Below are 16639 nucleotides of genomic sequence, written 5' to 3'. Positions count from 1 at the left end.
AACATACGTAGTACAGTACTGTACGTATTCTCTCCATTTTATAATTTTTTTTTCAGTACAAACCAATGCAGGTTACTTGTACAAGCCTTAAACATACTTATATAAACCTTCAATATACTTATATAGGCTTTAAACATAAATTATAATACAAAATATAGCACTGAAGCAACGAACAAATTCACCTTACGAACGATCGTCCGGAACGTAACTCGTTCGTAAGGTGGGGAGCGTCTGTAGTACTATTACGTTGGCACTTATGTTGGCACTTAATGACTCTAATGCATCCTACTGAAATGCTCTCATACTGAAATCTAGCATATTACACTGAAATGCTCTCACCTTTGGTAGTGTGTGAGAATGTTTCAGTGTTAAATGTACGATTTAACACTGAATTAGGACATCTACCAATATGTGAAAATATTCCATATGAAACCAAGTAGTCAAGTGTGATGTCTGGATCATCAGTCAGACTGCTGCATGGCTGGCTCTACACAGCAGGAGGGCGGGTTGCAGAGTGAAGCAGAAATCCTTCTGGCTGATCGTTACAGCTACAAAAGGATGAGACAACGTTGGAGGCAATTTCTGGGTTGTGCCTCATTATGGTGAAGAGATTACTAAATTCCCCTCCACATTTCCGACCAGGTTACAGATTGCACATAATTGCTGGTAATGACTGGTCAACTGGCTGCATCCATCAGTGTGAAGCACTGCCAACTCAGGCTTGGCGGGACATACTGGCGGCGAAGGTGGGGGTCACCACCACAACATCACAATAGCCTTTGAGGCTAGAAGCAGCCATAATTAGTTCAGACAAAGATAATGTTTTTTTTTTTTTAATCGGACAATTGCTTCGCCAAGAGCGGCCAGCATGAAATAATTTATCTTAGTGTCACACACTTTGGCTTAATTTAGTGCTGCTTTTGATGTCGCATCCTTTTTCTTAAAAAAAACATCACCAGACCTGCTCCTAGCCAGACCTAAGTGTGATGCCGTCTATACAGGAAGAGCATTCAGCATAGCAGGCTGAAGCAATTGTGAAGGAGCTGCAATGAATGTGCCGAAGTGTGTCTGTGTAAGTAGGCGCCATGCTTGTTAGCAAGGAGTCCGTCTCATTACCTCCCACATAGGGTTTGCTCAACTGGCGAGTGCGATAGCATTAGTCTGACTCTTTGAAAAAGGTCTGCCCATGCAGGAGGGCGGGGAGATTGGAGTGTCAGGGGAGGCCATTAGACCGTCAGCGTCCGTGTAAGAGGATTCCACTCCACCATTGATCTGCCGTGGGAACCCATCCACAGCGACTGCCGCTGGACTGTGAGCAATCAAATTACGACTGAGGCTGAGGGTGGAATAAAATGTGTTTGGGGCCCATCAGAACCAATAATGTATGGGGCTGGATGGGGTCTGGAGACGAGGGAATTAACAATGACCCTATTTGAAAAAAGGTCTAATGGAGAGAGGCGCTCCTAGCAGGTGCAGAAGCGTGGTTGCTCATGCTCATATAAAGTCATAAATCTACAAACTCAAGGTATAACTAACACAAAAGTATATGGGAGCTCAGCCTCCATGAAGAACGTATAATCATCCACATGTGTGTATTGCTAATATATACATACATGTGAACATTTATTACTCATTGCAGGGTTTCTGTAGTCATCAGCAAATCTAATGTAATGCTTTTAATGCCATTTTTTAATGCAACAATGTTTTTACATCAACTATTTTATATTGTTAATGACTTTGGATATTATATGTAATGCTGTTCAATGCCATTCAAGACCTTAACCCTGGAGAACCCACGGGGTCAAATTTAGCCCCTATAAATTCTGCTACTCAAATAACAAAGACGTTTATTTATTTTTTTCCAGCAGTGATTTTGTCCCTGTGTTCTTGTTTCCATTGGCCAAAGTGTGTTTGTACATTCAAAATCCAGTTCTAAAATGCAACAAATAAAACAAAAAAATTATATTGTTCTTTTTTTCTTTTTTTTTTAACAGAAAAATGATATTGTTCAATGTAGCTGTGTATTTGATTGATTATTTTCTTAAATTCTAAATAGTTTACTGACAGTTTTTGTTATTCTGATTTTTCGAAATGATACCCCAAAAGGGTCAAATTTTGCCGTAATCCTAAATTAGGGAATAAAGGGTTAAAATTGAAAAAAACATATATTTTGGTGTTCAGTGAACTTATAGCAGTCATTTAACGTATAATTCATAATTTTCCAAAGAAGAAAAGGGTTCTTGGGTTCTCCAGGGTTAATTATAGACAAAAAAATTGAATGACTTCTAATGCTTTTGAACGACCCGTGGAAACCGTGTTATAGCAGAACTAATTCATATAATTTATATGAATAAGTTATTTTGACAATTGTCATTTGGAAAAAAAACAGATTTTTTTTTTGTTGATTTTAAGAAATTTTAAGATTATAAGGCCAGATAGCCCCGCCCCCCCCCACAAGCATAAATTCAAATCAAAACAACGCTCACCTTTGCAAGGTACTTGCGAGATTTGCTCTCGTTTTGGTGGCGACAAGCGTGGAGGTAGCACGTAATAGCAGAGACTCCTAAGTGGAGCTGTCGATCCTTCACAAAGATGTTCTCCAGATAGTCGCCCCACATGGCCCACGCCTTCACCAAGACATCGTGCATCTGGACAGCGGCTGAAAAGGCCTTGTTGGCCTCTTCAGACCTGCGACAACAGGTAGACAGAAAGAGCGTGAGAAAGCGTGCTTGCTTGCAAATGTGAAGAGAACAGAGAGCCTGAAACATGGAGAGAAAAAAATAGAGCTCTTCATATACATAGATGTCATATTCTGAGACGTGTATCACATATCAGTAAGAAGCATATTTCATCTCTTCTTTAAGACCTAGGCACAGTGTTGTAGGTATTTAACCCGGAATGAATTCAGGGTTTAGGAATGTTGCTATAATATGAGTTGACCTCAGCGAGGATCAAGATCAATGTATTTAGTGCTGGCTGTAATAGGGCTCAAAATCTTGCAATTTTATCTGAAATGACTGAGGGCAATATATATCTGTGTATAAATACATTAACCATGAAGAGCAGAGAAATATGGAGGATGATAACATTGAGTGCCAGGGATTTTTTCCCCCCCTTATCTTGGCCCCCCCATCTTCTCGTAGTCACACTTTCCATTCCTGCAATTCCAGTGCTGCATGCTTAAGGCGAAGACAGGTGAAACGTGGCAGCAGACCCCACTGTGCCGTTTTTATGCTGACAAGGGAATTTATTTGGAGCCATCAGCGGTTTTGCGTCACAGCGCAGCTTACAACTACTCCTTGGCATGCGGCCTGAATAACTTTTACACGTTTCAACGTTTGATTAATAAACGCGTGAGCCTGCCGTCAAAACAAGCAGACAGGCCTGTCAATGAACGAGGCACGGTGAGCAGAGCTTCCAATGTACTTTCCTGCTTATAAACAACAAAAAAATCTCCCAAGACAATCAATTAAAATGTGTTATTATGAAAAGCATTTTGGCATGTGATTAAGAAATTAGAGCTTGATTGCTAAGGGAGTCAGAGCCAAAGGCACTCTTAGTAATACTTAATGGCGTTGTCACTTTGCTAGCATTTAAAGCACATTAAATGTTTCAACCAGCTACCTCAGCAGACACTCAACAGACGTTAAATTGAATGATCCCCAAATCTTTTCACACATGGTTGCGCGCACACCCGCGCAAAGACATCCAACCACAAGAAGCTCCTTCTACCCATAACCGCCACGTCGCTGTTAATTCTCCCCAGTTAAGGGAAAACTTAATGATTGCAATAAACCCTGCTGAGGTGCAGGCAAGTTTTGCTGATCGCAGAGATTCTTGAAAATTGCCTCTGGTTAATTATTGAGCTGCGTATACTGTTAATAAGGCTTCCTCAATTTGTCTTTCAGCCCTCAGGGTACCACGTCGCGTCAAAGATGACGGGTGGGGGGAAAAGGGTGCAGAGAGGAGGTGGGGTGAGCAGCCATGTTGCTCTACAAGCCCTGCAGCTTAGGAGCAGAACTGTACGTGCAACTGTCATAGACTAATGATGCCGATGTAATGTATAATAACATCCCTGTAGCCACTATTTAATTTAATAATTTCCTGAAAACGTCAATAAAAATTGCACTTAACTCGATCAAAAATGTAAAGCCAAATAATGTAATAATTTCACACACATTTTTTTTGGACTGATGCTGTAGTAACATTTTAACTAATAATTGCCTTATTACATTATTAAATCAATAAGTCTTTGCAGCAGAGCAGTTCTAATCAAATGGGCACAGCTTACTTTGATTATCTCTCTGCAGAGTTGGTAAATAAATTGCTTGAGGAACTCCCAACACGGAACTCCGTGTAGAAGTCACAGAGTCTTAAAAATACATTATGGGGGGGTTGAAATCAACTCTAAAACATTTAACACCAAATTTTAACACTCCAATTTTTGCTGTGAATATATCTGAAAGTCTTAAAGGGATACTTGAATCATTTAACCATTTGAAGCAGTTTATATTTTGTCTAGAATAAATTTATATTTTGTCTAGAATAAAAAAAAAAATTTTAAATAATGTAACTATTATTTTTTATGTACAATTAATACCTTTAGAAACACATTTTGTCATTTGCTGTTGTTCCCCGAGACCCGAGCACACGTGATGTCATTTTCAGTCAACAGCAAGTGGCAAAATGTGTTTTTAAAGGTATTAATTGTACATGAAAAATAATGACGTTATCAAATTAATTCTAGACAAATTATTAACTTCTTACCGCTGAAAATGGCTAAATGAGTCCCTTTAAATTCTCGAAACGCTAAAATGTAGAACTTTGGACTGAAAATGAACATATAGACATTATGCAGTTTTACATGATCAGTTTTGAGGAAATAAAAAAACCACCTGAAAACGTAATAAATCTTCAATAATTTCATAAGGTAAAAATGTTATTACAATACAAATCCAGATTTTTTATTACATTATTGGTGAAGTTACATTTTTGATCGAGTTAAATGCAAATTACATTTTCAGCCGTTACTATATTTTCTGGACAATATTATATTAAAGGGTGCTACAATCCCGAATACACTCAGTGGTAAGATGTGAGGCTAAAAAGTATATTGACATGGTTTGATGATAACGTGGTAGCTAACAGACTTGGTGAATGAATAGTCAAAGGATGGAGAGGGTAAAGGTAGGTGCAATGGGTGCAAAAGAGAGGCCAACTGTCATCCATACTTATTGATCTGAGCCAGGAACATGCCCTTGAGGGCGTAGAACTCAGCCGTCATCTCCTTGGTGAAGTACTTCAGGTTGGTGGACTCGATCACCTCCAAACCCTGACAGATAGCAGACAAAAGAGGCTTAACTTTTTCGACAAATTAAACTGACATCACATTAAGTGAAAAGCATCAGAAAGAAGATGCAAATCAGTCTGGGACAGTAGCATAATCACAGGTAAGGAAAGTGTTAAGGCAAGTAAGCTTCCTTTATAGAGAGCCTCTGATGAGTTGTCCCGATGCACTACTGTGACAAACGAGGTGTAGCCAGAGAGCGGAGGAGAAAGCGCAAAGCCAGAAGCCGGCTTAAAGGAGGGGAAGAGAGAGGAGGGTTACTTCTGGCACTTTTAATGGCATGTGGTGCACTGAACCACTTCTATTAATCAAAGCACTCAGTGGGCTTAAGTGTAATCCCCTGAGATACCTTTACTTCCAAATCTTGGTGTAATAACATGTCACCAAAAGCTACTTCCAAAAACTCAATTCTATATCAATATGGATGGCAAAGAGACATGCAGCAAATTTACAATGAGATGAAACGTCAGCTCAATTGGCAACTGAGCGCTAAACTGAATTCAATTTGAATGATTTAAATTTGAGCGGACCGGTTGCCTTGTTTTGATCACATAATTACAATATATTGTTCCAATAAAATATTTCACGAGACAGCTGCTGGAGTTTGTTTACAAAACGGATCCTTGTGCGTATATTTCTGTGAACGTAAATTGACTTCCCCTCGGAGGGACAATAAAGCAATCTTGCTCCTTCTAAAATATATTTAAAAAATTCAGAGGTTAAACCAACCGTTGCGTCGCCAGAATAAGTTTTCATTTTCAGAGAATGTTACCATATAGATATAAAAAAGAGGGCAGGAGAAAATCACATATAAGGCTGAAAATGCATTTACAATATATATATATATATATATATGACATTTCAAGTCAACATATTCCAAAGTCTCACCTGCATGCATTCGGTCTTGCCCATGACACCAGCCAACTGTAAATAGCATTTAACCTGCTGTCTGATCTTCTGGAAGCAGTCAACAATGGGCACAGTTGGGATGGTGTGGATACGACTTAGGATGTCCAGAGCTACATTCACCAAACCCTGTGAGGCGGCAAAGATGACATTAAAGACATATGCAAAAGATGAAAAAAAAAAAAAAAAAAACCTTGTAGTTGTGATTTCTATCTTGCAATGTAACAGAAAATCTTGCGGCGGCTCTGAGAGTCTTGAGAACATTTATGAATCACCTGCTTGCGCCCAATCTTGCCGTATTGAATGATAGCAGATGCTGAGGCATGAACTCCCAACATGGCATTGTTGTTGTTTGGATCATGCTGCGTATTCGTCTCATATGCCGTCACTATGGCTACAGACACAGAGAGAGAACAGTAATATAAATGGTGTCTGTATTTATTACACAGGTGCCATTGAAGAGGAGCCTGATGCACTGGGGGGACATGAACACATTGCACGGCAAATGGGGCATGGCAATGGATTTTATCAAGAAAATTCAATTTCGCTACAGCAGAAGTTTCAAGGCTGGCATGTATGAATGAAGTGGATTTTATTGGCACCGTGGTGCAGAACCAGAGATATTTGGAAATAGATAGTGTGACAGAGTAAGGTGGTTGCGTGAGAGGTCAAGAACTGACCATACAGTACCAACAAAATGATGCAGGAAAAGACAAAAGTTTCTTTGAAAAAGTAGCAGGAATGCTAAAGCTCTTAATATGGAGCCGGTATCCCGATGCCATAGTCGGGGAGTGTGAACTCATTACATGTGAACTACTAACCATGGGTATTGTTCAGAGTCATACCTTGGTAGTGATGCTGGCGCCACATGAAAATGCTGCTCCAGTGGGACAGGTCATCCGACACAATGGGAAGTCGGTTCCGCCACGTTTTCACCACAGTCTTCATGTCGTGGAGGCTGGTGTTGCGGCCCAGGTTAGCTGGTTGCAGCCCCGCGTTAATTTGGGCAGCTTCTTGTAACTCTATGATCTGCTGTGCTGCCTGGGGAGAAGATTAAAAAGTCGCATTGCTAGGCTTTTGTCCTTGCAAGCATATACATTCTTAACTCATTCAACTCCAAGAACGTATAAATACGTTTTTTAACTCTTTGACGGCCAAAAAACGTTAAATAACGTTTAGTAAAATCCTATGGAGGAGTGCCAAAGACGTTAAAAGACGTTTGTTTCAAAACAGAGGTGAAACTAACCATTTTCTGTTGTTGATTACTGAAGAACGGAATACGGTAGAAACAAACTTTTTTTTTCTGATGAAAGATGAGAGTCCAATCTTTCATTTGGTAGTATGTGTGTTTCCATTGTCCAAACAAATAATTTTCTATGGACCTTGAAAGATCAGTCAAAATGCTTAAAATCGGCTGGCACTGGGGACAACCCGTTTCTGAAAACGTCTGGCAGTCAAAGAGTTAAATACTTTGTCCTTCACTCTCAAAAATGTATACGTTTTTATGTTTTTTTTTATGCTAAAGCATACAGAAAGCTTTGATGCCGCTTCTGACCTATAGAGGTCGCTCAAAGCAATGGTAGTTACCACAAAAAAAGGCCAGCAGGTAGCAGCAGAGTATAAGAAATCAGCCAGGGCCATTTTGCAACAAGCTCTTTTTTCCAGTGTTTTCAACATTTTTGTGAATAATGATGAAACTTAGCTATATTCTAATGCTAATTGATGCAAAACGGAAAAAGATACAAATGTCCTTTTTTTTCCTGATGAAAGTAGAGACTTTAATCTTTCTTTTGGTACGTTCCATGTTTTTATCGCAATAGAACACAATATTCTGTGGGCCTTGAAAATCCAGTAAAACAGTTGGGAGCGAAGGGGATGGCTGCAGTGAAAATGGCTGGGAGTGAATGAGTTAATCTCTATTTAAAAGTAAAAGTAATCTGATAAAAGCAAAATGTTTTGGAATCATTCACTGGATGTTCTGCTTCCTCTCCAGTCTCATACTGAGAAGCAAAATGCTGCGTGGATGTAAGTATGTTTATGTAATCTATAAACAAACCTTAAGTGACACAGCACGTTTAATGTCAAATGATGGCAGCGAAGATGAGGTTACGCAACACAGCCGTGGGTAAGCGCAAACAAACATTGTCTCTCGTCGACAATTACATTTACACTTTCAGGAAAAAAAATATATCCAATAATTAGTATGTTAATCAGGGTCTAAAAATGTTTACCATTAAATATTCATTAATATATTTTGGTTGGCACAATCACTATGATTATCCCGAGCACCCCGTTTTCCTATGGTTTGACAAAAAAAGGAGATGGGTGGAAAAAGTAAAAAGAAAAAGATAAGCAAGGTGTTGTATCTCATTTTGTGAAAAGAAGCCTCATTGATTGTCGCAAAGCTGCTTTGTGAACATATAATCAATCATTCCATTATAACTCCTCATCAATCAATATTAGCGCCAGCTCCCCCCGATCGATGGAGTGGGTGATCATCCATTGATTGCCAGTGGGAGGCAGGACTTGACAATAAGTTGCTTTTTGAGCCTTTCTGTATTTGCCGAGTGTGGCTTTCTCATTCCGAGAAGCTCCACAGAGTTGTGGATGTGCAACATGGGAGTTTGGAACGGAGATTTACAGCAGGCTGCAAGACTGAAGCACAAATAGCTTGTTTGCGCTTAGCAAGGATAATAACTGGACTGCACATACGCAAGAACACACGTATATGCACACACCCACGTATGCGCAAAGAACAATGAAGAAAGTCGTCGCCCAATTTGCATTCCAATTTTGTAAAGACAAATGCAGCAAATAAGAGAGGAGATTAAGACTACCTGGCATATCTTTTAAATAGACAACCCAAAAAAATTGGGTAATATAATATTTATTCACAATTATCAGTTAATATCAGCTGATGGCCCATTTCTAACCTTCATTGGGACCACGCCATTCATCATGTAAATGTAATTTTGCTGCAGGTATTTAATCAAATGCTATCTTATGGCAGGGAAGTAATTACCGCTAAACTAACTCTTCTTCCTTATTTTCTCTTCTCGCAGCGTTTGAGGCCCATCGTCCTTAAACTCCATCACCCTGCTTTCTCTTCTTCACCCATCCTCCCTTTTCATCTTTTTTCCTGTCTATTTTAATCTCTTGTGGAGGAACTAAAGAGGCTTAAAGTCCCCCCCCCCCCCATCATCTATTCATCTAACTCAATTTAACAAAATGGAATGAGGAGAGAGAGATAGAGGCTGTTATCAGCATTACTTAACAACGTGATGTCTCAAGGCGACTGATGGTCTCTCAACATGCATCCTTCAATGCTCAGCACGGTAAACTGATTCTTGCTGGCCTTTCATGCATCAGTCTGTATGAAGTTTGCTTATATACCTGGAGCAGCGGCGTGTGCACGTGTGAAACGATATGAGGCAACCTTCTCCACTCCCGGATGGCGAGGCTGGACGCCATCTCCACCAATCTCTCGATAAAGTTGAGCTGCTGCTCCTCTGGGTGGCAGATGGCCAGGTAACCGCGGTGCATGTTCACCTTCCAGGCCATCTCCTTGGGGCAACTCAACTCCACCTGGAAATAAATATTTGAACAGTATGTACTTAAATGTGTTCATGTTTAATAGTTACCTTTAACAGCAAACACCAAATCCCCACCAATAGCAATTTAAAGCCACAAAGTGTGTATTATTTAATGCCATTTAGTGGTGAACTAAGCGCACTACAGTGGCTCATAGAGACCACACTTCACAAGCTTACAACCAGCTACTACCAAATGAGCAAGCGGGTGAGCAGTCTAGCGAGCAGGAGCTAGCGGGAGCAGCGAGCAAGAGTGGCTAGCAAGAACTCGCTGGAGTGACTAACAAAAGCGACGAGCAAGAACTAGCTGGAGCGGCTAACAAGAGTGGCTAGTAGGGGAAGCTAGCAAAAGCTAGCGAGAACAAACTTCGCCAACAATGTTTGTGAAGTTCTTGTCCTTCGGGTATCCATAGCAAAAAAGCTAGCGCAAAACATGTTAACCGCCTATGAGATGTGGCGCGACCGCTGTCATATCATTAGCAATTACAAGACCTACAATTATATATATATATATATATATATATATATTTTAAAAAAGTACATTGACGTAATATACACTAAAATATTTTTTTTGCATATTATTGAAATTAACAGAACCAATTATTACCAAATTATTATTTGCAGTGAGCAAGCGAGTGAGCAGTCCTGCGAGCAGCGAGCAAGAATGGCTAGCAAGAACTAGCTGGAGCGGCTAACAAGAGTGGCTAGTAGGGAAAGCTAGCAAAAGCTAGCGAGAACAAACATTCGCCAACTATGTTTGTGAAGTTCTTGTCCTTCGGGTATCCATAGCAGAAAGCTACCGGTAAAACATGTTAACCGCCTATGAGATGTGGCGCGACCGCTGTCATATAATTAGCAATTACAAGACCTACGATTATACATTAAAAAAAAAAAAAAAAAGTACATTGACGTAATATACACAAAAATATTTTTTTGCATATTATTGAAATTAACACAACTAATTATTACTAAATTATTATTTGCAGTGAGCAAGCGAGTGAGCTGTCCGGCGAGCAGCGAGCAAGAATGGCTAGCAAGAACTCGCTGGAGTGGCTAACAAAAGCGACGAGCAAGAACTAGCTGGAGCGGCTAACAAGAGTGGCTACTGGGGGACGCTAGCAAAAGGTAGCGAGAACAAACTTCGCTAACTATGTTTGTGAAGTTCTTCCCCTTTGGGTATCCGTAGCAGAAAGTTAGCGGCAAAACATGTCAGCCTCCTATGAGGCACGGCGCGACCTCTGTCATATAAATAGCAATTACGAGACCTACGATTATATAAAAAATGTACATTGACGTGATATACACTAAAATATATATTTTTGCATGTGATTGAAATTACGTTTTTTTTTTAAATGAATAAATTATTAGTTCACCACTAGATGGCGCTAAATTATACACAATGTCTCTTTAAAGGCATTACATTTTTCTTGGCATTACATTTTTCTTCATTTGACGCGTGCATTTGAATGCGATGACATTTTTGAGATTCCCCCCCCCCCCCCCTCCGTTTTACTTTTTTGTAATGACACGTGAATTCTCAGTAGGTGTTTTGCAATATAATTTCCTCTACGGTAACAAAAATATATTTCAATGTGCGAAAAAAAACAAAACTCCTGGTGGCATATTTGCTATATGAAGCAAAATAGCACACACAGCTTTAAAACTAAAAGAAAGTGTAGAGTCAATACCTCAGTATTTCGTACTAAACAATAACATGGTTTCCAATTTATATTGTCCAATTCTGCCGCAGGAGTTTTGTACTTATAACTAATCAACCTGGGTTTGACATCCCGGTGGAGGAAAGGACCCTGCTATTGATTAAAATGCTGAGTTGATTAGTACAAAACAAACAACAACCCCAGGGGCCCTCCAAAGTCAAACCTGTGTTTAAGGTGAGAATTTAAAACGAATAAAGAATATGAAGATAAGTACAATGGTTGAAAAGGCCAAGGTGGTGAGGAATCACGGGTGTGTGTATTTGAGTTGGCGGTTGAGAAAATTACAGTGATTGGTCAGAGCAGTTATCAGGGGTGACGCTGGATGAATGTCCCGGAGACAGGGACGGCCTTATCAAGAGCCTGCTTTAATTGAAAGCCGGGGCATTTGGATTCCGAGCTCGCGGGGAAAGCCTCGCTCCTCTCCGCCACCATAAAACAAATCAGCTCGCAGCAGATGCCAGGGTAATTATTCACACGCCGAGATGTCGTAAATATTAGAGGGTAACAGAGCAGGGAAGAGGCAGGCAGGAAGGGACGCGGGGAAGAAGAGTAGGTAAGCGAATGAGGAAGTCAAGATGAACTAAGTAAAAGTTAAAATTGGGACCAGAGGAAGAAAGGAACATCGCAAGAAGAAGGTGATGAAGTGGAGTTGGTGTTGCCATCGAGACAATTTAATTAGGTGTCGCCTTAGGACACAGCGGCTCAATGGATTGGTTCCAAGTCTCCTTGAAAGAGCAAAGTAGGATTATTTGTTATATGTCAGGTACTATCACGCACTTTCCATCCGTCTAATGCTTCCTCTTAGCAAACATGCGGCCAATAAATTAACAAGCGGCAAAGCTGCACTTCCACAGCTTTGCGACCGGCTCTCTTATACTCCCTGAAGCGACTGGACGCTCTAATATCAAGCTACTTCCTCATGTCGACATGAGGTCTTTGCGGGATATAAAACATTGCACTCGATTCCAGGAATGAAATGAAGAAAAGTGGTATTGAGTCTCTGGTTCACCGGGTTCAAACCTGAAGGTTCCGCGCCATCTGTGATGTTCTTGGTGGGGATTTTTCATTACACTTCCCATCCTTGCCATTTCCCGTCAGGCTTTCTAAGGTTAGTGCACAGTTTCGGCGCGAGCGCACGTTTGTGTGTGTGTATGTGAAGGTGTGCAGACTCAAGCGAGCTAATTTGACAGAGTAACTGTGTCCTCCTCACCTGCACCAGAGCCTCCTTCATGGCAGCCCAATTGGAAACCCTCCAAGCACATTCTAGCACTAAATAAGGGTTGGAATGGGCTTTAGATTGGCCGTATTCTGTCAAAGGTTCCCACTGGTTCAATTCCTTAGAACAGCTGGACAGATAGCAAACAAAGAAAATGTTGACTCTAAACAGTTTGCGTCTCACAGTACAATAAAAATGTTAAATACTAATAAAAATCTGATAGAGGGGAATCATTCGGTTCAGCGGGGAGAACTAGACTGTGTCAAGCTATTTTCATGAAGCCATTTAACTGAGATGGGTCATAAAATCTGACATTTCCCCGCCATCAGTACACATACCGCAACTCACACAATACAAAATTAGACAGAGGGAAAAGCATTCTGTGAGCAACTTTTTCAGTAATCAATATCGTAAAAAACTATTCATTTAATGTGCAATATGCTAATCAGTTAATTTGTACAAACTAACCCAATGAAAAAGACAAGAATGTCTTTCTGCATTATGTTGACTGCAGTTTGGGAAATATCCGAACATTATTTCAATCAAATTAGTTACCGTATCCAGTGGTCTTCCCAGAGTTGGTACTCGGGGAATATGGCTGGGGACACATTGCCCCTTTCATGCTCTTTTCGAGCCTTCTCCATCGCTTTCTCGTAGCTTTCTTGGGCCTAAAGACACATTCAAGTTTACTTTCAAGAAGTAACATGATTTAATAAAGAAGTTGTACTACAGTGATTCTTAACAGGGAGGTCAACCTTAAACATTTTTTTACAATAATATGTAATATGTGACCTCAGCAGTCTAAACATGACTGCTTAATATTAAATTTGTGGAACATGAGTTATGCAGCAAAATCCAGCCGTTTTTATCCATCTGAGGGGGTGGCCATTTTGCCACTTGCTGTCGACTGAAGATGACATCACAGTTGCTCAGGCAACAACCAATCACAGCTCACCTGTTCTGAAGCTGTGGTGTGATTGGTTGTTACCTGAGAGCTGAGCAACTGTGATGTCATTTTCGCGTGACAACAAGTGGCAAAATGGCCGCCTTCTGATATTGCTGCTTAATTTATATTCCACTAACGCAATATTAATCAGAATACCGTATTTAGACCAGTGAGGCTGCATAGAACATATTATTGCCAATAATTTTTGGGGAGGTTAACTTTCTCTTTGTTGGAGGTATTGAACCTGACTAATTTCTTATGCACATTCACCAAACTTTTCTTTAGTGAAAAATAAAATGATTTATTTCAAATTCATTCAAATGTGTATCTTGACATCCGCAGGAACCCCTGAGACTGACTCACTGAACCCCTGGGGTTCGATCGAACCCAGGTTAAGAACCACTGTTGTACTAGAATGCATTAAGGTGTGTTTAAAAACACTTTCCGTCACCTCACCTGTTCAAAGAAGCCATGCTGCTCGTAGGCAATGCCTGTGGCAGTTTCGGGGAACCTGCACCTCTTCTGCCACAGTCCCGCCCACATATCCTCTTCTTGGAGCAGAGAGTACAGCTCTGCTAGGGAGTCCAAAATCTCCTACAAAAAACAAAAAACATGTCTTTCAAAACAAATGTAAAGTTTAGACGCACAAACATTATACTGAGAAAGAGCATCAAAACACTTTACCTGTTGAGGCGGTGTGATACTCTCTTGCTCATAGACCTCTGTACTTTGCTTGGGTTTAGTGTGGAGACTGAGACCTTTTTCAAAGGCCTGCTGCTCCAGCATGAGAGTGGATCGTAGCCACAGGTTGTGCGTCTTGCCCAAGTACTTGAGCACGCAGGGGCGGATGGGAATGGGGGGCACACACTGAGACATGGCCTCCACAAAGCAGTTGAGGGCACTGGGCTGACAATCTCTCTGGGCTTGGTGGCTGCCGCTGCACAGAAAGGGACTCATTTCTCCTGATAATGCCTGTGGAGAAAGCATGTTTACTTTAGAGGGGAAACCAATCGAGCCATATATTTCGTCACTGCTATGTGAAAAACATGTTTTTTTCTCTTTTCTTTTTACATTTTTGGGATATCTGCATTGGGTTTCATCCCGGAAAACATAAAAAAAAAAATTTTTTTAATGGGGGCAAAAATTTACTTGATTTTTCCACATAGCAGCGACTATATGCAAAATTTTAATTTAAATATAATTGTAATGATTTTTTAAATGCATGTCTGTCTTGAAACTGCACCAATACAGTTTTTTGATTCAAATTTGGGTACTCACAATTTTCAAGCAGCAGAGCATTTTTTGAATCAGCGATGGCAACAATAACATCAATACCAGTACTGGTATCGGTGTATTCCAATAGTATTTATGAAGCATTTAAAAATACAGTATGTAACTTAAGACAATAAATGTTTTCATCTTTTGTTTGAAAATGTGGGTCAGTGTGAGGATATGTGATTTCCAAGTTGAGGAAAACAATCATCAGACCCTCAGAAAGAAGATGAATTCCACACAGCACATCAACAACGCACAAATAAATGATGCATCGCTGCTGATTTGCAGCGCCTACTATTGAATATTTCATGCCTTGATGGTCACTTTAATTAAGCAAGTAATAATGAAGACCAATTGATCAGCAAATTCCTTCTTGAGAAAGCGATGCTAAATGCAGAGATGGATCTGTCGCTTTCACCGTCAGATGTTATGGTCCCATGTGATAAGAAGCCATGAGAATAAACACACGTAGCGCACGCGTGACTTGGAAGTCTGTCACGAAAAGAAAATCATTTTAATTCAAATGACTGCATCTCTCCGATACTGAAGAGCTCAATCACTTCAAATCAAGGCCTTTCAACCCCTCTCAAAATACTCCATATTCATTTGGTTATTAGTTCAGCTCATTAAAGCTTCCCTTCCTCAGCTTCTCATTTCCATATTTAGCATAAATGAATCCACCCTCATTAAGTACAATCATGAGATGGCAAAGACGAAGGTCATATTTGTGTGACCATTTCAGTGTTTTGCATGTGGTGTTAATGTCCTCTTGCAGTTTGGTCCTGACAGACATTTTGGATTTCGTAATTATGCCAAGTCCTGCAAATCCCAGTGCTGAGCGCATATGCCCCCCCCCCCCCCCCCCGGTAATATACTCACATGCTGCTGCCTGTCCGAGAGAATCTTCCAAAGACGAGGAAAGAGCTGCACCCAGGATCTCTCCGCCAGAGGTGTGGCGATGTGACACAGCTGGACGAGAGCATTCAGCAGCGCCCCGGTCTAACAAAGCGCGGGGTTAAAATGGCAGGATATACTTTTGAGATTTGAAGAGTAATCATTTCCCCATTTCAGTTGCTTCAGCACAATATCGCTGTGAATGCCGTGATTCCAGGAGGTCGTTACCTTGACTTCTCGCAGGGAGTCGAGGAACTTGTCATGGCGATTTGTAAGCATGTGCAGTTGGTTGCCGGCATCTCTCTCAGCCTGGTCTTTAGTCTTGGGAAGAGCGGTTTGGTCACCTGGTGCTAATTCTATATCAATCTCTACATCCTAACAGAGAGGAAACGCAAATGTCATTCACTTCACACTAATGTATAAGAGAGAGACGATGTGATGTGCATGTGTGAAGAAAAGCGATAAAGAGTATGTCGCACACACCTAATGTGCTAATTGATGTGAGACGGCGCATCTTTGACGCATGTGTGTGTGAGTGGCGGTGCTCTACCTCCTCCTTGGTCTCACTCGTCTCCCTCTCGCGCGGTTCCTGCTTGACATGCGTTGCCATGGCGAAAGCGGCGCGGTCGTGGCTGTCGGCCAGGTTGATGACGTTTGTGATAGACGGAAGCATTGATCCCTGGCAGCTGGTGCCGATGACGGTGTTGCGTTCGCACACCGCCAGCAGCAGCTAATAAGCAAATACAA

The 16639-nt window shown here is 40.8% G+C and overlaps 1 protein-coding gene across 2 annotated transcripts in view; it reads right to left on the bottom strand.

The window, feature by feature from the left end:
* trrap (transformation/transcription domain-associated protein) overlaps positions 1-16639 on the bottom strand; it is an 83210-nt gene that overhangs the window by 20103 nt on the left and 46468 nt on the right. For both annotated transcript variants that reach the window (XM_077550623.1, XM_077550624.1), the window contains 13 exons: positions 16443-16622; positions 16121-16267; positions 15878-15997; positions 14408-14695; positions 14180-14317; positions 13333-13445; positions 12772-12907; positions 9647-9838; positions 7099-7294; positions 6529-6647; positions 6236-6382; positions 5232-5332; positions 2487-2688 (listed from right to left, as the gene is read on the bottom strand). In XM_077550623.1, the coding sequence (XP_077406749.1) occupies positions 2487-2688; positions 5232-5332; positions 6236-6382; positions 6529-6647; positions 7099-7294; positions 9647-9838; positions 12772-12907; positions 13333-13445; positions 14180-14317; positions 14408-14695; positions 15878-15997; positions 16121-16267; positions 16443-16622 (2079 nt within the window). The remainder of the gene's footprint in view (positions 1-2486; positions 2689-5231; positions 5333-6235; positions 6383-6528; positions 6648-7098; positions 7295-9646; positions 9839-12771; positions 12908-13332; positions 13446-14179; positions 14318-14407; positions 14696-15877; positions 15998-16120; positions 16268-16442; positions 16623-16639) is intronic.

The sequence above is a fragment of the Vanacampus margaritifer genome, chromosome 18 (genome assembly GCF_051991255.1).
Source record: "Vanacampus margaritifer isolate UIUO_Vmar chromosome 18, RoL_Vmar_1.0, whole genome shotgun sequence".
Taxonomy (NCBI): Eukaryota; Metazoa; Chordata; class Actinopteri; order Syngnathiformes; family Syngnathidae; genus Vanacampus; species Vanacampus margaritifer.
Note: the sequence above shows the minus strand (reverse complement) of the source record. Positions and strands in the feature narration are given on the sequence as shown.